Source organism: Aythya fuligula, chromosome 8 (genome assembly GCF_009819795.1).
Source record: "Aythya fuligula isolate bAytFul2 chromosome 8, bAytFul2.pri, whole genome shotgun sequence".
In the NCBI taxonomy this organism is placed as follows: Eukaryota; Metazoa; Chordata; class Aves; order Anseriformes; family Anatidae; genus Aythya; species Aythya fuligula.
Genome location: NC_045566.1, coordinates 5,173,686 through 5,194,461, shown reverse-complemented (window position 1 = coordinate 5,194,461; position 20,776 = coordinate 5,173,686). Strand labels below are relative to the sequence as shown.

The 20,776-nt window shown below is 41.8% G+C and overlaps 1 protein-coding gene across 2 annotated transcripts in view; it reads right to left on the bottom strand.

Annotated features, from left to right (window-relative positions):
* The window catches only part of USP24 (ubiquitin specific peptidase 24), a 60,358-nt gene extending 40,280 nt beyond the window's left edge, over positions 1 to 20,078 (bottom strand). For both annotated transcript variants that reach the window (XM_032192086.1, XM_032192087.1), the window contains exons 1-10: positions 19,610 to 20,078; positions 8,126 to 8,291; positions 7,081 to 7,148; positions 5,949 to 6,092; positions 5,285 to 5,407; positions 4,391 to 4,426; positions 3,755 to 3,820; positions 2,344 to 2,409; positions 1,320 to 1,394; positions 326 to 484 (exon numbers count right to left, since the gene is read on the bottom strand). In XM_032192086.1, coding sequence (XP_032047977.1) covers positions 326 to 484; positions 1,320 to 1,394; positions 2,344 to 2,409; positions 3,755 to 3,820; positions 4,391 to 4,426; positions 5,285 to 5,407; positions 5,949 to 6,092; positions 7,081 to 7,148; positions 8,126 to 8,291; positions 19,610 to 19,957 — 1,251 coding nt within the window. In that variant the 5' untranslated portion in view covers positions 19,958 to 20,078. The remainder of the gene's footprint in view (positions 1 to 325; positions 485 to 1,319; positions 1,395 to 2,343; positions 2,410 to 3,754; positions 3,821 to 4,390; positions 4,427 to 5,284; positions 5,408 to 5,948; positions 6,093 to 7,080; positions 7,149 to 8,125; positions 8,292 to 19,609) is intronic.
* Positions 20,079 to 20,776: the final 698 nt, after the last annotated feature.

The following is a 20,776-nucleotide window of genomic DNA, read 5'->3' as shown; positions in this document are numbered from 1 at the left end:
AGAAAAGCAGTATCTCAGAATTATAAGCATGATCTCAGATTGAGTACTGAAGGAATGATATACACTGTTGCTTATAAATGAAGTTTAAATTACGTGTAGTTTTCTAACTGGAAGACCGCAGTCCTTTCAGTAGCTACTAATATTACAAGCAATTCCTGTCACATGAATTTGTTTTGGTATTTATGAGCTTTTGCTAAGGCAACAGAATTTGTAAGATGTTGCACCCTCCTTTTTAAGGTTGTGGCTTTAGCAACTTACCAACAACCCATCCCACCCACGCACATGCATGTGCGCACACAAACACACCCACATGTAGCAAACCTACTTCTTTGAGGGAATTCATTTTTGCACTGAAGTGAGGAGATTTTAACATGCGCAACAGAATGTCCAGCCGTAAATCATCCACTGCAGTTACTAAATCAGGTTGGAAGCGCATACACAGCAGTTTGATGCCAGACAAGAGCTCAGGGATACTGACTAGTCTCTGTTGAAAACAAAACAAAAACAACAACAAAAAAAAAGACAAATAAGAGGCAGTACTGGTTTTAGTATTCAGTTTCAGACTTCAATAATACACAAACAGTAGGTTTAGCGATCCACTACTTAAGCTACAGATATCTGGAAGTGTTACTTATACATTGGAAATTTTAAGACAGCAAAAGCTTTTGTTAAGTGAACTCTCCTGCTACAGCTTGGTGCACTGAATTGCTCCTCTGTTATGCATAATTTCCAGTATGTAATTAACAAAAGTAAGTAAGTAAAAAGTCAGTACTCAAGTTTATTACAGCTGGATGCCAAATTCAGTGCAATATGAGGCAATCACAAGTTACAAGGAAATTTCAGATAGTTGTATGGTTTTGGTTGGAAGGGACCTTAAAGATCATCTAGTTCCACCCCCCCCCTTGTGGGCAGGGACACCACTTTAAACAACAGTTGCAAGATTTTTAGAAGCAAACAGATAACGCAACAGTTGTATGCACAGAAGTTATAAGAATTTAACAGAATGCATCTTCAAGCAAAATTAGAAAAGTGAGCAATCAGTACACTGCAGAAGGGGACCAACAAAAATGTATTTGACAGTAACACTGGGAAGATATTTTTAAAAGGGTGAAAACATTAAGTATCTAATTAGTAAAAGGGATTTATGAAAAACTGGGTAAATGCAGGCTAGCTACGTTTCAATATTTTGAGCTAAGTCACTCAGAATTCAGAACAGGCTGTATTTTTGTAAGTGAGAATAAGATTTTGTTCTAGTCTACACAGACATCATTTCCACAACATACGGAAAGTTCTTAATTATTTCATTTATAAAACATTACCTTGTCTTTCAAGTCCTTCTCTTCTACATTCTGTACATATTTAATCATTTTATGAATGACTGGGTCAAGCATGGGCTAAAAAGAATGAGAGAAAAAGGCATGAAGATCATTTTATGTTTCCTGAAATGAATTACATTACTCAGCATATCTGGCTGCAGCAAAATGAAATACTTAACTGAAAGTCAGTTATCTTAAACATAGAGCAACACGTGCAACATATATAAAACTATCCTGCAAGTTAAGTCCAGAAAAAAGAAGCACCTAGACTAAGAAACTACTTGAGACCACAACAGGTTTACAGATGACCCCAACCTGCCCCAAACCCATTTCAAAGTGCATCAATTATTAGATGCATATGCCCCTTTGACCCCCATTAGCTCCTAAAATATATCCTTTTCAAATAAAGGCTTTGTTATTTATTAAACCGGTGCTTTTTGTTAGTGAATGTAGATGTAAAACCTAGAGCACATTTGCAAGTTTACAGAGATCATGGTGTGTTTTTTTTTCTTGTATCACACTTTTTACAGTCTAAACTCTCATAACCATGAGCTCTATCTCTGTCAGAAAAAGAAATAAAAAACAAAAATCTATCCATCACACTGTATTCTTTCCCTGCATGCTTTACACTGATGAAGCTTACTAAGAGCAGTCCCAAAATTTCTCACCATTGCAAATGTTGATAGACAATTAAAGATCACTGTGCTTGGAAAAAGAATTTGAATGTTGTCTGAGCCCTCTATTGATTGCCTTCAGGATTCTTAAAATGGTTCCTGTACTTTATCCAAGGTGAATTTGGGAGGCTTTTTAGAATCGGTCACCAGTTTCACATCAACAGTCAAACTCATTTTTAGTCCTCTTATTTTTCAAGTTGCTATGATGAAAAAAGATTCTCACATACTTGTGTTTCTGACACTATGCTGCTTAGGATTTCTGTATTAAAATAGATCTAAATCTGAGCAAATGACCAGTCACATTTTTCAAGGCTTTTGTATTTGCTGAAAAGAATTCATAATAGACATTTTACCTGTACTACAGAAGAGTTCAGATATTCTGCACAAACTCCAAATGGTTGAACTAATGCAGAGATTGCCTGAAGAAAGAAAAAAACAACAGTACATATAAATTGATTTTAGAATGTAACTCCTTTGCAACAATGCATGGTTCAGGAAAGAGACATTACTGTATGCTGTAGAATACAATATATATTTTCGCCTGAAATTAAAAATGCCTTCCCATTTTTCATTAGTATCAGTCCTCTCATCATTCTGTCCAGTCTTCTGTCTAATCCTGTTTCAGCCAGAGAAATAATCAGACACAAAAAGGGCGCATCACATTTTGGTTGCTTAACAGCAATGAGAAGTGGGAAGACAAGACTTAAGTTTAAAGCCATATGGTGAATTTCTTTTCCAAAGAAATGGCAGAAAGCTTTTGCAAATGTGTCATATACATACATGTCCAGCTCATTTCAACCCAAGGTTTTCAACCGATATCCGTCATCAGGAAATTAAGTGTGTAAAGACATTCGCCAATGAAGAATATTAAACCTAGCTTCTACTAAGAGTGGGTCAAAAATTATGAATGAAATTGAATATGCCCCGCTGCAATCAAAGTCTTAAGTTTAGTGATGCTGAACGAGACTCCCTAAACAAGTAGTTATTACTCATTAAACAGTCAAAATTTCTACTGGAGTATCAGGATTTAAATTGAATTTTCTTACTCTTCTGCCATGCTTATATAAGAACTTATCCTTTCATAAAGCAGCAAGTATTAATACTCTAAGAAAAGAAATTCAATTCTCCCAATATGACAGTTCATTGAAAACAGACTAATTTTATACTTGGAGACAAGATTCTAAATTACATTGTTTTCCCTTGGCCTCGTTCTTCACAGCTTGAAAAAAAGATATGAAGTCAAGTTAGGAAGCTGAAAACAAAGAAGTTAAGCTTTGCCACCAAAAAAATAGTTTAGAACTGTTAAGACTGATTTTAGACACAGCTTTTGAAAAGTTGCTTAAGATTAGACAGTATCTGTCTTCCTAAGGATTTTTTCTTAAAAAATGATTTCTATAATGCACAAAAGTTAATTCACTTCCAGCTAAATGCAGATAAAGCTGAAGTAATCAGAAAACCAGCAACCTACTGGTGAATATGCAGTGAAACTAGACTGATCAATGTCTAACTGGAAGGCTGAACGTTAGACAGAAAAGCATGCTAACCCTTCCCTCTTTCCTCTGAAGCCTCAAGAGGTCTCTTTAGTCAGGACTCTTACACACAGCCTCATCTGACCTCCGGTGTGACAGCATTCCTCCAGGGCTATGTGGGAGGATTGCTCTTGTACCAAAGTAAAGGTAAGAGCACTGCCAAAAATGATGTTACTGGTTCTATATGAAGTGACTAATGGAAAGAGAGGAGTCTAGGGACGAACAATGAACTTACCCCAAGCTCAATATCTTCTGAATTGAGTTTGGACTGAATTGCTGAAAATCCACCCAACTCTGCAAACTGAAATAAAATAATCAATATTATACTAGCGACCTACAGTATTTTATCTTTCAAATATGCTGTTACAGAAAATACTCCACTCAAAGTTACAGGACAACGAGTATCCTCCACCATAACATCACATGCAACATAAGCTTTACATTTTCATGAGAATTCAGGGACACAGTGGGAATGCAATGCAGTTACATGTGGTCCCAGCTTAAACATCAAGCTACAAAGCGTTCTGGGTAAAAATGGATGTAGTGACAAAAGCTAGACCTTATAAAGCCCCTTAGGTTGGCCCAGCACATTTGACTGAGAAACATCACTGAAGCCTAAGATGAACTTTAATCTCTTCTAGATAGCTATCATGCTATGGTAAAGGTGCTCAAGGGAAAAGGCAGCAACACAGGATGTGTTTAGCAAGGCTCTTTCCCTAGATGCAGACAGCATTAACATTTTAAACTATTTATTGTGGTTGTCACTCTGAGGAAAGAAGGGAAAAACAAGGGTGGGGAGAGGAGGAAATTACTTGGAGAGCACTGGATTCAAGTGACAAGTACCATTTCTGCTTGGTTTGCATTTACGTACCCTGTTTACCAGATCCACCAGCCACCCATGAGGTTCCTTGAAAAATTAAAACATTAAAAAATTAGTAGCTGCAACAAACACTTGTCTCTGGAACAGATGTGGACAGACACATTCAGTGCATTAACCCACACCCTAAAGGCACGCACTGTTATTTCACAGATCACAGCAGTGTGTTTACAACAGCTCCTTTGCTAAGTGTGTAGCTGGAGCTCTGGGAGGTTCTCATTAGCAGTATCCGTTTTTGGATTCTACCTGACATCACTGACCATGTGCTATGGTAACAATACACACTGTGGCTGCTGACTCACAAGCAAATATATTTATAGCACATTAGCTGTTGTGGAACATCACTAAAGGACCTTTCCCAAAGCAGCAGATGGAGAATTTTCTTTCTACAGCCACAAATATGTTTCCTGAAGGGAAAAAAAATCAACAACATCGAGGTTCTTTTTTAGACCCACCTGTCTGGAGCAACCACAAGACAATGCAAACCTCAAAAACTGGCTTCTCACCAGTGTTTGATGAAGATATCCCAAACCTGGGTGACAGAAAAGCATGAATTCTCTGCTGGAACTGTACACCTTGAGTTATCCTGGTCATTTCATGCTCAACAGATGTCAGTCTTTAGATGCAACAGATCTACCCATCTGAGTGTTGTGTTACTTCAGACAGGAAAGTACAGCAATTTCTAAATCCAGTTTCCAACAGAGAACTGGGACATTCTGAGAGGATAAAGGGAATTCGTTTCCACAGACCAACATATACTGAAGATCTGGTTATTGTAATTCTTGATCACACTTTTAAGCTTTCTTGTGTTACAAGTACCTATTAACCTATCTTTTCTGAAACCAAAACATCTACCCTACAGAGCAGCTTAGGGCATGCCATGCTCACCTTCTGAAATGTGGATATGGGTGAGACAGCATGCATGTTGCCCTCCCCGAAGACTTCTGCCCAGTTTCTCTGGCACACCTTCATTCGATTTTTGAAATGATATTCATTGTCGGGATTAAAGGCCTGGAAAGAAAAACACCATGGAAATTAACAGCACGGCTTACACCAGTCCCAAAACTTACCCTGATAATATTTGACTTTTTCAGTTGAACATTCTTTTAGTTGACAATTAAAGATCTAGCAAAAACTAAAGTTCAACAAATGACCCCTGCCTCCTGCCCCTCAGTTCTTACTGTACAAAGGATTCTAAAGTTTCAGTTCTATGTAGACAATATCGAATATCCATGTGAGTCAGCTATCCGTATAAAGGGACAGATGAACTCAATGTACCAGTTTTCAAAAAATAAACACTGACGTGACAGCAGTTGAAGTATTTTTGACAATATACAGCTTAAATAGGATAAAAAGAAGCCGCAGCTTAAAAATTAAATACCCTAATATTGCACATAAAACACAGGACAATTCATGACAGTTATTAGTGGAGACTTCTACATTTTGAGGATATTCACCAATGCCCTAGTATACCCTCAGTTGCTACATTACTTAAACGGATCCCAAAGTTCAAAACACCATAGTTATTAAAAACTGCATCAGGGACAAATACCATTGTAAGCACACCGAGCAGGCCCACGGGGATAGGATCTTGTTTTACTCTTTCTGCAACCAGGTCTACTAGCAGCATAAGCATGTTGTATATTCCTTCATGGATTTCAGTTCCCCATTTGTGAACAGCACTGGATGTCAACAGCTACCAAAAAAAAAGAAATTTTGAAGTTTGAGCAAAATCATGTAAAACAGGAGAAATTTATCCACCCCCCAGATTGTTCTCAGAGCAAATGTTTCCTTAGAGTGTAATAATCAATGGCTGGTGTGCTATTTTGTATCCTCTTTCTGCATTAATGGCTTAAGAGTTAATTAAATTTGTAATTTAACTGAAGAATGCCTTAAATCAGTTTGTGACAGAGACTAGCATGTATCAAAGCAAACTGATTTCCATTTCCACTCACTGGTAAGATTATAACCTTTGTAAAGAACAGCCAATATGCAACTGTTTGCAGAATGAACATATGACTATTAAATCTTCAAGTACACGTTCCGCAGAGCTGCACTGATTCATCTGTAATAACCATTTACCGACTCACACTTTTTGAGCAGTTGCTGTTGGAAAACAAAGAACATGTACCATGAAGAGAGAGCTATTATTGCTGCTTTTCCACCTACTGAAACACGGTCTTTAAATCTGGTCTAACCTAGCTGGTTAAAGAGGACCTGAAGCTTCCATCTGCAAGTATTATTTAATTTCTGCTAGGTCTGCGCATTAGCTGTCTTTACAGTTAAAGAGCTTGATATTTTAAATACCATTACTTTTTGTACCATTTTAAGAAACAATAGAATCAGGCTCAATTACTGACTTGCAAAAAATCCAGCATATTATAACTTAACACATTCTGAACTTAGATTGGGGAGCTCCACAGAGAAGATGCACAATAACCCAGAGAAGAACAGTCAGAGAGGCAGGTTAGGCATTAAGCACTGAGGTGAAGAGTAGTGAAAAAAGGTGAAAAAATACACATACAAGAGTTGCAGAACTGCAACTTCAGAATGATTTTTATCTAGCAACACATTCACCGGTTACCACAATTTCTAAAGTATGTATCAGCCTGGATTAAAAGACACTATTTCCACCATGATCAACTCAAAGACAAGCAGTAAATTAGTGTAATGTACCTACTTACCTTTTTGAATGCTTCAGGCATGCATCTGTCCATAAACCTCTTGCAATTCTCATCAGAATCAGAAAGACCTTCACAGAAAGGAAGAAGTACGTGTTTTAAGATTACCTCAGAAAATTCAGTGCAAGTTTTTGGATACACCAACCAAAACCAGCAGCAACAGAAGAGCTACTATTAATTGATTATTAAGCATTATGTTATTTTCAGTCACAAAAGAATGTGAGCCAAAAGAACTTGCTTTTTAGAAATAAGAAGTTTCCAAATGTTTAATCTTTTGCAACTTCTTCAAGCGTGAGTAGTACCACACACATTCCTCTCTTCAAAATTTAATACTAAGTGGAGACCATTCCTGGTGCTTCATATCCCCTTCCCCTCCTACCCCCCCACCCAAAAAAAAAAAAGCAGATCTACACATAGCCTTTTAACACACGTCGAAAATCAACAACGCAAACCAGAATCACTAACCACTCTTATTCTTCCTACAGATTATAACCTCACTTTTGGCTGCTGTCAGGCATGTTGGAAAAACTGCCCCGTACTCTCATTACACCATGAGCTGGGCATGTCATCTCCGTAACACACTTAACCCCAGCCAAAGTACTGAATACAGAACAGACAAATTCAGGTCTAATGCACTATAAGCACTTCACTAGGGAAAAACAACCAGTTACACAAGCTTGGTGCAGCATGAATTTAGATGACAGCTTGTTTTTTACAAATGGAAAATTACCAGCACAATGAAAAACGAGTCAGTAATTCAGCTCTGAAAAAACAGTAATTCCTATAATCATTAGAACATAAAGAAACACGTGCTCCATTTTTTCCTCCAAAAAAGCTTAAGTAAACAAATTACTTTAGAAAAAAAAAAGAGATCAACACTCCTTTTACAGTGTTAGATAGAATAATTCATTGGTATCCACTTTCACAGAAATGTGATCACTCTGCTGGGTGCTAACGACTGCAAAATTAATACAAAAGGCATAACTGCGCACCATATGTCTATGAAATCTGAACAGATTATCTTTAGGTGTGTAAAAATAGCACTTACCTAGTCTTGCTAGATAGGTGGATGCAATTAGGCACTTGCCTAGAGATTCTTCCCGCTTGTAGGGTATGGACCAGTGATCTGTTAGAACTCTGCTCTCCAGCTCATACAAGTTGGTGGTTGGAAACTCAATGCCTTCTGCAGAGCAATTCCCGTTTTCATCATTTTTCTGTGAATAAAAAATTCAAGTGAAGCAATTTTTAAATCTATCCTTGACACTTTAAAGGATTTACTAGCTTCAGAAGAGATGGCTGTGCTTATAAGCAGCATGTCAAATTCTCAGCAACCCTTAGACTGCTTCTGTTTTCCAAAGCAAAATTTAGTATTTCAATTTGAATTGATTACATATCTTTATTATCTCGTGTAGGTGATAACTGCTATGTTTACATGACTAATTGCTAATCGTCTCTAAGTGGCAAATTTTGTTCCTTAGCATATCAGATCCTAGAGCCAAGTGCTAAGTGCTTCTAGTCCCTGAGAGACTTTAGAGTATAAGCCCTGATCTTCACAGAAGCGTGCGTATTAATCTTCTGTTCAACAACTGCTGGAGATGATGAAATAGCTTATTTTAAGGGAGGCCAATTTTACCCCTTCACCCAATCACATCGAAAATAAACTAGACTAATCCAGTTGATCAGGATTTTTTAGTAGCTAATCACGTAAAGAAAATATCAAGTCTCAGGTATAGTTGCTCAGCAAGGAAGCTACAACTCCTGAAGTCAAAATAAGTTACTGGAAAGCATTCTGGAAGGCAAACGGGGAAGAAGCAGGCACAAGGCTGTAGCTCAGCTCTTCAGGTTTGTTGCCTGTGTCACTAAGGGCAGCTATTTCTGTGCACAGGCAGCACTTGGAATTAGCCCCCGTTCTTCGTTACGCACCAGATGAGGTAACTGCCTCAGGAGTGCCAAACAGGATACTACACAAGTTATCTATGTCTCTTTTATTTTTTTTTTTTAATATTAAAACTTCGTGTTGATACTGGCTACCCCACGTGTCACCGAGATCCCATGGGCTCTCTGGCTTCCAGAAGGCCGAGTCCAGGCGGGAGGGAGGATGACACCCAGAGCAGGCCTGGCAGCGGCTGCCAGAGGCCGAGGTAAACACGAGCGTGTGGTGGTAACAGGAGAGTGCTCAGAGTGCCAGGGCCACGCAGGAAACACATCTGAGAGTAAAATACAGCACCAGAAAAGCGAACGGAGAGAATAGAAAGAAAAAAGCCCAGAGAAACAACTGAGCTCGGGAGGACGCAGCGCACAAGGAATGAGATTTATGTAGAGAAGTGTGTGTCCAGCTCTCCCTGCACTTGCTATTGCAGGATTAGACCTGTTAATTAAGACATAAATGCATCATATTCACTTTCATAATGACTCAAAAAGGTGACACCAACGGAACAGCAGCTGTATAGAGAGCACCCTATAAAGTTAATTGGCGCAGGTAACAACAGTACACGTGCTGTACCTAATAACAGGTTCTGGAGAGCAGCAGTAACATTTATAGGAGTGACACCAAATTGTACCCAGGAAAGAAAACAGATTTGGGAAGCAAGGTGGCACCTTCCCCAACCCTCTACTAAACATTCAGCCCCAAGTTTACCACTGCAGGAATCTGTACTTCCTTTAGGCTGGATACTCAGTTCACTGTTTGATCTAGCAGTTCACCCCTCGTTTAAGTACATGAGCTTTTGGAGAAGAGATGTCCAAAGGACCAAATGAAGAGTCTGAAGGTATTTAAAAGCAAAAGTTCTCCAAGAAATATCCCGTTGTAGTGATCAAACACATCTACAGCTTTCGTAGAGGATACCCACCACTGAACATGGATCAATTACTGCAGAAAACAAATGTGCATTTATAAATAAAGCCCTTATGGCTCAGTACAGATAACAACAATTAGCTTCATAAAGGAAGACTGACTGTAGCGTGCACATCCAGTCACTAGGTAACAGACTGCATGTCAGCCTAGACTTGTGGCACAGCAAAAAAGCATCTCAACAAATGGTGACATTAACTTAGCTATGGTTTCTCCAATCCTTAGAGGAAGGTATTCATGTTAAATAAAAATATCCGTGGGGTGTTACGAGACCAAGAGGTGCAGCCTAACAGCAGCACAGACCTTTCACTGCTGCTGAAAAACTCCACGTGTTGTTGTTCTGTTTCCCCATCTGCATCTCAGGGGAGCTGCTCGTTATTTCTCTCCCCACAGGCCACGGCCAGTGCCTGCAGTATTACGGAAATTCGCGAGGAGTGAAGTAATACCTCTTCTTCGCTGTGCACTCACATACAAGGACATGACCGTAACAGCTGGGCTAAAAACACGGCTGGCCTATTGCTGTACTGAGTCTACCAGCAACATAGCAAAAAGATCTTTTACACAAGCAGTAACAGCGAGTGCAGTACTGGAAATATTGCCCTAATAACAAAGGGAGCCGTCTGTGCTGAAGGAGCACGTCTTTGGCACGTTCTGTTAATTACAGATGACAAGGCATTCTTACACGTCAGTTTTCTGCTACTAAAATCCTTCCCAGAAAGTGTCAAGATTAATTATGGATTAATTTTAGAATGTATCACATTAAAGCAGCTTCACAGCTAGCACGAAACCTGCAGCGTGCTCAAATCTATGCCCAGGTAGTTTAAAAGTCAAACTCGCACTCCGCTTCAGACCATTAACAAAGCTAATGCCCTCGGAGAGTATCTCCATGCTCAGTGCATATTTCTGCAGACTGAATCTCACTTCATACAACATACCTTGTCTGAGTAAGTCTCTCTAAAAACATATTGCTGCTCTTTCATAATTAGTGTCTTTCTGCACAAAAATCAAGCAGCTCCCCATCCAACTTCTAAATCAATTTGCTCTTTAAAGTGAGGGATTTATTAAAGTTGCAAGGTGCAGCATAAGCTCTTCTATGATTTTATGTTGTCTCACTAACCAACACCCAGCAAAGACCCTATTTGCATTTGTCAATGTCAAAAGAGCAACAGATCACGGCTCTGAACAGGTAACCACAGCTAGCATGTTGTAACAGGGGCAGAAACTGTCATGAGAGAACCTACTAATGTCCTTCCGAAGGTGAAATATATGCTTTTAAATAAAATATGCTATACAAGAAAAGAAACAGCACACAAGCCCATGTCAGCTTCCTGTAAGGAGGCTTTTTGGGTCTCATTTCTGGAACCATGTATTTTTTTGATGCAGAAACTGTCACCTGACAAGTTAAGGATTCACAGGGATCCTTTCCAACAGCAGAACAGTACAAAAGCAGTGAGACTAGTCCTGGCAGTTAACTGGTCATCCAAAGACTGATTGTTCAAAAATTTTCAGGAGCCATCTGTTTTCAGAGATAAAAAAAAAAATCACATTGCACATCACACGCTCTGCAACAATGCTGCCTTCTGCAGCTCCAGTCTCGAGACCAAGAAGCATTACCGACAGACCTTTAACATCATCTTCCATGCCTGTATCTCTTCCTACCCTGAAGGCTCCTCCATTTTAGCAGGGTCACGGGGCTATTTTTGGTTTATTTTCAAGGTGCACAAGTGCAGTTATACCCATACATGCACACAAATTCCCAAGACAAATATTCTCACTTAAACAGTTTCAAGTGCCAATTCAACATTGTCACTCTGGGAGCCTGGCACCTCCCTGAGTTGTTTGCAAGTCTGAATAAAGAAATTGTTAATACCTGATGAACAGTGTGTTACCCAAGTTTGAGCATAAACCCTTCCAAGGCAGACTAACACAGAACAAAAGACACACACAAATGAAATATAAATTAACTTCAATTGCCGAAAGGTCACAGTTCAAAGCTTCAAAATGTATTCCCATAGCATTCAGCTAATTAACTCATCACACAGCGTTTAACTAAAGCCACCGACGCTTACCACACCAGTCACTTTACATAAAATAACATGGAGTTTAAGAGGGTATTTTGATGTTAATTGGCACTCCTAGCAATGAAATTACAGTCAAGTTACAAATTAAATTTGTTAATTTGATTTTGATAGAAGGCTACCAGCGCAATCCAGTGTCACTAGAGCCAAGTTCCATTAGGTGCTCTTGAATCTAGTATAATCCCTGAAACTGAACCAGAAAGTTGTGTTTCTTTCAATGAGCAATAGGATCAGAGTTTGTAAGGTACCAGCAGATCCGTTTTCTTCCCTTGTGCCTCTTTAGTAAGTGATTTTCATGTGATTTCAGCATTTTGCAGCCAACAGGATTTTGATGTTTCATTGTATTGCTAAAAAAGCGATTTGTATATTGTCACCACATGTCAACAAACAGAATCAAGTTATTTGCCCTGAAAAGCAGCAATGAAAAACAAAATCCTTAAAGTCAGAATTAAAAGACAAAAAATTCTAGGCCCTCCTTTCACTTTTATCACAGATATACTAACCAATAACGAGGACATCAATTTGTGAGTGCTTCAGCTTTCCCCAGCTGCAGAGTGTCAGTAATGACACTTCCCTCTGCCCCAGCAGGTTGATGTACGATTCACTGGTGTTTTGCAAAGTACCACAAAACGCTCAGGTGGAGGCAACACAGAAGCAATACGTCAAATATCCATAAAAAGAGAAAGAACAGCTCGCTACTCCCTGATCTATTATGTCCATCAACTTCTGGGAGAAGCTATGAATCCTGAAGTCACGACTTGACAGTCCTATCTGCCAGACTGCTGATTAAAGCAGCTTTTACTTTTGCACCTGGATGGCATTTTTTCCCCTTCATTTTAATTAACTGTTAGGAGGAGGATATTCTGTTGCCTGGAATTGATTCACTGGAGTACGATCGTAAAGGTCTCCAAATAAATCAAAGCCACTGCTTTGCACTTAGGCTGGAAAGCACCAGCATGAGGTAGACAGTGATTTTTAAACTTATATTTTCTTATTTGAACAGAAGTGGTTTTTTTTATAAACCGGTACTCCCAGAGCTTCAGGGACTTCTTTAAACTCCATTTAAGTGGCATATCTGGAAAATATCCCTACATATTTTATTGAGGAACAGCTATTTAAGACAATTACCGTGCTTTGAAAATAAACTGTTTTACACCTTAGGCAGTTATAGTATCTTGCCCTTAATTTTTTTCTATGGATAAAAATGTGTCTGTATTCAAAGTTTCTGAGTAAAGTGACAGAAAGGAATGGTTTTTGTTATTTATGTTCTGCTAAGAGAAAGTAACCTTGTTGGTTAGATATATCACACTTTTATTCTTTTCACAGCGGAATTAAGCCCTTAAGCTCACATTTGTGCTATGCATTACATTACACAAAGCGTCAATATTAGTAATTAATATTAGTACTTAATCACGTTAATAGGAAGTAATGATCCTAGTCTACCACTAAAGGAAAACAAATCCTGTGTTATGTAGCCCATCTAATCAGAGCTGATTCAGATTCTCACCTCACTGTAAATCCCTTCCAAAAAAGATCTGATTTATTTAGTGACTGTTTTCACACAATGTTTTGGAACCTGACCTCAGCTGAGAGTAATACGAGTGCATTGTCAGGAGTGCCTGGTGGGACTAAACCCCCCTTAGTACACATGAAGGATTATAAAAAGTCATCTACAACAAACACAGCTTCCTCCCCGCCTCTCAAACCCCAAAAGCTATAGAAAATTGAGAAGAACACAATGTGAAATGGATGTTGGGAGGGGGAAATCAGTAAAGCTAGAAACCAACTAGGATTTTCTAAAAACAGTGCTTGAACTGTACCCCTGTTTTCCAGAGTGATGCAACGTTACCACGCAATATTCCCCAATGTACTTCCCTCGTTGTTCCGAGATGAACTCAGCGCTAAGTGTTACAGCAACGAGAATCAAGGCTCGGTAAAAATCCTGTTTAAATTAGAAGATCCATTTAACTCAAAACAACCTAGAAACCTTTTGCATTACAACTACCCCAGCATTCAGTGGAATCAGGCTTGTTACGAGCACTTTCAGCAACGTCTTTCCAAGCTCGATAACAAGCTGTAGGCCAGGGAAAGGTCACGGAAAGCTCTGTTAAGAAAGGCACTCGTAAGAAATCAGGGCAAACACACGCTTATCTTACACGTGGTTTCAGTATTGTCTGAAATATTTAAGTAATTTATTCCCTTGAAGTAAGTACAAACATCCAGGCACTGAGTTGGTACCATTATTCCTCCCAGCCCTCGAGTTTTCCTAGGCACAAAAACACTGCTGATCTCCAAATATCTCAAAATAACTTTGTGTGGTATCAGATAAACATTGTGCTTTAATACAATAAAACAGTGAATCACAAGTGTTTGGCATTTCAGTGCCTAAAATTAAGTCATTACTTCTACTCCCCTTTGCCAGAACACCAGGCAGTAACAGAGCAGTGCTGCAGAAGCACAAGATAAAGGATTTAGCACAACACTTCTGTGACCAGCGCTCAAGATCTGGAAGGGAGAGCTCAAACTAGTACCAAAAAAGCAGCTGGCAACAAGGCTGAGTGCAAGTCCCGCAGCATACCATTGACTGCAAAGCTGTGGTTAACAACTAGGACCAAAACCTTTAAGCATCTTCCAACCAAGACCGCTCTGCCGGGCATCGGAAGAACAGAAGTGAGAAGTGCTGCACAGGAGCGAGCAGGAAGGGCAAGCAGCAAGAAGCACTGAGTACACCAGGGCTTTAATTTGGCCCACGAAGCATAACTGAAACATACATACCAAAGGCTTCTCCTATGGCAGCAGGAATGCGTGGTTTTTTCGAGTTGAGAGTTTACAAAAGGAACAGGCACTTCCTTTCCATCTTTGCCCTCTTCATACAAAGAGCTACTGTGCCTGAACCCAAAAGCAATCCAAATGATTTGCTGGAATTAAATTCTAACACTGGCTAATTTGTTTTTATACTCCTTCTTCCTCCGCGTTTCACTTCCTTATTAAACAGCTGCCACAGAATAGCACTTTAAACTGGGAAGATGACCAGCAAATGCCTCCAGAGAACATTTTATCAGATGCTTCCTGCCCAGCTGAGGAGCCGGCTGCAGAGCTGCCTGCTGCCTCCGTGGGCATCACCATCACTGATGTCCCAGTAACTGTGATGTGCCGGTCTTAACCCAAAGATTCCTTCACATTATATGATAAAATGGCTTATAAAGTATTTCAAACAAAGCTTACTCTTAATGAGCCTCCCTTCTCGGTATTACCCCCATTCTCAGCACCTTCCTGTAGCATCTCTGTTACTATCATGCTGGATAAACACTGACTAAGCAGGCATTTTTCTTTCTAAACCCAAGAAAGCACCGATGTAGCAGCAGCTCCTCCCTCCTCCTTTCAGGTTCTGGCCACCCCAGGACCACGGGTGTCATTTTTGAGAGCAGAGATGCTGAAACCCAGGAGTGCTGAAGTACTAATTCCACTTGACGTTGTGGTGGCAGCCCGCCAGGACCCAGCGCCAGAACGCAGCACAGAGCTTTATTTGATTGCTTAATTGCTTTACAAGGCCAATTCCTAGACAAGCCACACTGTAAAACTTCCACATGAGAACGCCAGCAGCAGTCACTTTTATGAAGCTCAACTCTACTTACAGGACAGGAGACCGACTTCACATTTATAAAGCTGCAGTGTAAAGCCCATCGTGTATCCTAAATAGCTTTTTTTTGCCTTGAAATAAACAGAGCTCCTTCCATCCAAGGATCAGAGACCATCACAAACCCAGTGTCTGCAGTATTCCCACACAGCACAGACCATTATCCTCATTTTACACCCTAGAAGCTCAGGAGGAGGCAGAGGGTTTGCACACCAAAGTCCTGCAGTGTGACCAGTGAGTGAGAAACTGCTGCTGGCATGCTCCTTCCGCACAGCCCCTCCTCCTGAAATCAAACAGAACTTCTAAGAGCAATTTCGGACAAGTTTTTATGTTAAACTTCATCTAGTAAAATCTGCTGTATGTGAGCTTTTGATCCCATTCAACTAAAATAAAATAATAATAAGAAAAAACAACATCAAAGGAGCACATGCTGAAGGAGACAGGAATAGCTGGAAGGTAACACAACCCGCAGATCACAATTTACCCAAAAGGTCAGAGCAACGACTCGCAGGAGCTGTTTAAAAACAAGTCAAGATTTCTTTTCAGGAAGGGTTATACAAACAGGGTAAGTGGCTTCCTACCCTTAACACAATTTTAGGCTCCCTGCTCATATTTGCCTGGCCTGCCCCTCTCCATCCTACTCGTGCCCAGCTTGTGAACGTCAGCACTGAGGGCTCTCGGGACAGTTTGTGGACACTGACAAACTTTGTCATCACGTTCATTTATAGCTTCATCATAAATTTTATGGACTTAGCAGCAGTTCACAGAAGAGCTTATCTGTCAGTCACATGAAAGATGAGTATAACCTTCCATCTCACTCCACAGATCACAGCGTAAAAATCTGTACGTTGCCTAAGGAATAAACAGAAGAGAATCCCAGATTCTTGCCAAAATGTACTTATCAGATTCACTTCAGCCAACAGACAGAAACATAAAAGTTGTGTCAAACAGGCAAAGTAACCTCTTAGAAAAGCAGGTGATCTCAGCCTGTCAAAGTGGTTTAGCACTGCAGAGGGCAAAAGACCAAGCTAATGGGAAACCTAAAGCTGAACTTCCTGAGATTTCAGGAAGAAATGTGAAGCCCCCTTCCTACTTCCAAATTAATTAAGCACAGTCACACCAGCAGCACCAACTCCACAGGCATTAACTCAGAATTGAATCAGTTGTGTGCTCTGTGGAAGACATGAGCCTGCTGAAACTGAAGTTTCAGCCTTTGTTAAAGAGAGTTTATGAGTGTCCTTATCTCAGGTCTCATAAAATAGAGTGCACATTGGCCAGTTCACAGCTGCTGTCTTCCAAATTCAGCCTCCTGTAGCACCTCCAGAAGCCCCTGAAGCAGCCTAGACCACTGAAACAGGATTTGCCATGGCTTTACTATCCTACCCAAAGGGAAGACGGTTTTATTAGTAAGATTTTTATTAGTAAGACATGTATCGGGTTGCTGTGATATGCCCAGAGAGCACCAACACACAAACCCTTCTCTGATCACCGTGCTTGCTGAACAGAACAGACTAACATTATATAACAGAACCAAGGAAGCATATGCAAACATAACGGGCTCTTTACTGATTAGAGAACATGCAAAGTGTCTGATCATTCATAAAGCTACCCTTCTCTGCATAGTAAATTGCACTCAGCCAAAAAAAACACACACATGAAGTATAGTGCTGGTATACACACATCTTGCAGCACGGCTGAAGTCTTCCTGTTATGCTTAAAATAACAAATCTACCCCTAACTTTTATTCACTTAGTGGTGGAAAAAAAAGATTACAAGAGCAGAAAAAAATTTATTTAAGGGAAAAGTAGGGCTGTACTCTATTTGATGTGTATGTTCATGCACATTACTGATACATACCGTCTGAAAATCAAACCAAGAAACATCCCTCCCCATTAAGTAAGCATTAAAATTGCTACTACGACGAGAGGGAGGAATGCACGCTCTCAGAGCTGTTAGAAGGGGAGAGGATATTGACAGGAAGATAAACAGAAATAACATCTGAATTGTGTTGCCACAAGATAGTACGGGTGTGCTACTCACAAGGTTTCAACACGATGTGTGTGCCTACAACGAGTAATAGGGGTGTCTGTGAACGGGCTTCACGGGCCACAAGTTCTGAATGTAGAACTTCCTACTGATTAACTACCTAAATAATAATGCAGTTTATTAAATGCAGTTCCACAGTACATCTGAAGAATAAAAAGAATGAGAACTGATCACGTACAGTTTCTCTTTTCCCCTTTTTATGAAATATGTCAAAAGCTGTTAGGCTGCACTGCGATATTAGGCAAATAAACAGAGGAAATAATCCCAGATCTTAAGACTTTTACAGGGGTAACTCTTGCATGACAAAAATGTAATGCATACACGTGCAGAAACTGACAGATGTTCATACATAAATGGATCCAATTACTAAACTGAGGCCTGAATTCATATAAAGGTTCATGCAGTAAGATACTTCAATCCTTCCGTGCTGATTTTGCGGACTTGCAGTCATTTGCATATATTCAAATATTTTGGTTTCCCTCCTGGGGGTTAACAAGAGCACAAATCAAAGCAAACAAGAACACGGGTGGCAAAGGAAACTGAAGTATAAGTTTGATCAGACAAACAAACTGAAATAACAGAAAAAGCCTCTTATAGTTGTCAGTGTCATCTGTAATAGGAACAGAAGGGGAAAAAACACGCTTGTCTGAAGCTTACGCTGACAGCTTCTCTGTACATGTCACACTGACAGCCCAGTTAGTCCCATCCGTAACCACGAGATACCTGACACGGAAATCCACCCTCTTCACAGCTAACAAGCTCTGAACACCACCAGCAGAACTCTCTCGCAGCCCTCCAAAGCAAAGGCACGAAACTCGTTCCCTGTTGCTTCAGTCAGGGAATTTCAAGCAACTCCTCTTCTGCACAGCACACGTGCAGCCCCACAAATCAGCTTACTCCACACACGTACATCACCATCATACACCAGTGAGGGATCTAAACCAGTTAATTCAGCAAACAGGGTCGCTGTTCTGCAAGAGGGGACTTCGGGTAACACACCAAGACTGGATATGGATGATCCGTGCAAGTGTAGCTACGTACACGCAGATATGTGCATGTATTCTTCATATATGTTTTTATAGGTAAATACACACACAGAAAGATATCCCTTCTGGCTCAGGATGTCCCCAGGACACTGTTTGAGGTGCATGAGCCTGTTGTTATTCATGTGCTTAGGCACCTGCTGTTGGCCACTGAGAGAGACCATGCAAGGGTACCGGGACCACACAGCGGGGCTGCTCCGTTCTGCTCTCACCCCTTGGGCTCCTGAGTCAGGCTTAGCTCTTTCCATAGGCACCTGGGCAATTTTGGAGAAGAGGAACAGACCTGGAGGAGGAGAAGGCTTTACAGGTGAGTGCTGCAAGCGCGTTCCAGGCAGCACAGCAAGAGCCAGCAGCGCGTTTGCTGGCCAAGGAGCTGAGTTCTGGAAAAGCGTGGAAGAGGAGGGAAAAAAAGCAGAACAGGGAGGAAGGGGAAGGAGCATGCGAGGCTGACATTCGCCAGCCCTCCTGCTTCAGGCGTCTTTTTAAAACACAGCTATAATTAACGAGGTGCAGCCTTTGTTTTAAAAACACTTGCACTCGCCGTATTTCCACGGGCGAACTCATGGCCTATCCAAAAAAAAAAAAAAAACCACCAAAACACCCAGGATTTGCACTTGGCAAAGAGGAAATGGTGTTTAAAAATATATATATGTACGGAGTGCAGTCGATTATTGGGTTATGCAAGAAGGCACGGGGCTAGAGGGGAGGGGGGGGGGTTGTGGGGCAGCGACGCATTCCTTGAATGCCAAGGAAAATAATGCAATAGCAGGTAAGGGAAACACAAACAGGGGGGCACGGCCACAGGCCGGGGCACCCCGAGGGGCTCCGGGGGGGCTCCCCACCGCCCCCCAGCCCCTCGCCCTCCCTCGGGGCTCACCTCGGCGTCCACCACTTCGTGGTAGGCGGGCGGCGGGTCGAAGCCCCCTCCTCCGCCGCCCCCTCCGCCACCACCGCCGCCTCCTCCTCCTCCTCCTCCACCGCCGCCCCCGTCCCCGTCTCGGTGCCCTTGCCCCCCGGCGGGGGAGCCGTGTCCGCCGGCCGGGCCGTGCCCGCTGTCCATGGGCTCGTAGCCGCCGTAGTGGAGGCCGGGCCGCTCGTTGGTGAGCAGCGCCACCGCCTCGTTGATGTCGTTCTTGGCCAGGCGCAGCGCCTTGCGGATGGCGGAGGCGTCCGAGAAGCCCATGCAGAGCAGCGTGGTCATGTGCTGCTCCTCCTCGCTCTCCATGGCCCGCGGTAAAGTGTGTGTGTGTGGGGGGGAGAGACCCGGGCGGCGGGTTCGCCGGGCTCCGGGCGCTGCCGGGCTCTCGGGCTCCGGCCTCAGGCGCTGCCCGCCGCGCGCGCCGCCATCTTGCCGGCAGCGCCTCTCCCCCCGCCCTGCCCGCCCCGCCCACTGCGCGGCCCGGAAAGAGGGGAAGGGGGGGGGGGGGCGCGTCACGTGACGGGGGAAGCGAGGCTGGCGGGGATGAATGGAGCGTGCGGGGCGTTGTCACGGCGACCGGTCACGTGACGGGGGCGGCGTTGCCATGGGGACGGCAGCGGCGGGGAGGGGGTCGGGGCCTGCTCGCGGCCCTCATGGCGTGTGGTGGGGGGGGTTCCTCCGGTGGGGAGTAAACCCCGTAAATAAGTTAATAATAAAATTGAAATAAGTGCAAAGGTAATAATAAAATTGCTCCAGCCCAATGAATTGAATTTGTGTGTGGTTCTTAAAAAGTACTTGCCCAAACTCTGGCACCGTACGGAAGTGAGATCTGCACCCCTTAGGCTATCCACTCAATATCTACCCCTCTGTTTTATCAAACACTTTAACGGCTGTAGAAAAGGAGGAAGCTGATAAAAGATTTGTGAAGATCGGTGCTGGTAGCGTGTGTTAGCAGTGGCTGGCATCACTAAGAGCACCGGGGTGAGGAAACTACAAATAGTTGCCTGAAATCTGAGGCACAGATTAAATCCAGCATAAGGCAGTCTTTCTAGGGAACACCAACAATTTCTGAATTTTCAGAGCTCTGTGTCCATCCCTGCTCCTGATGGTGTCTGTTGAAAGAAA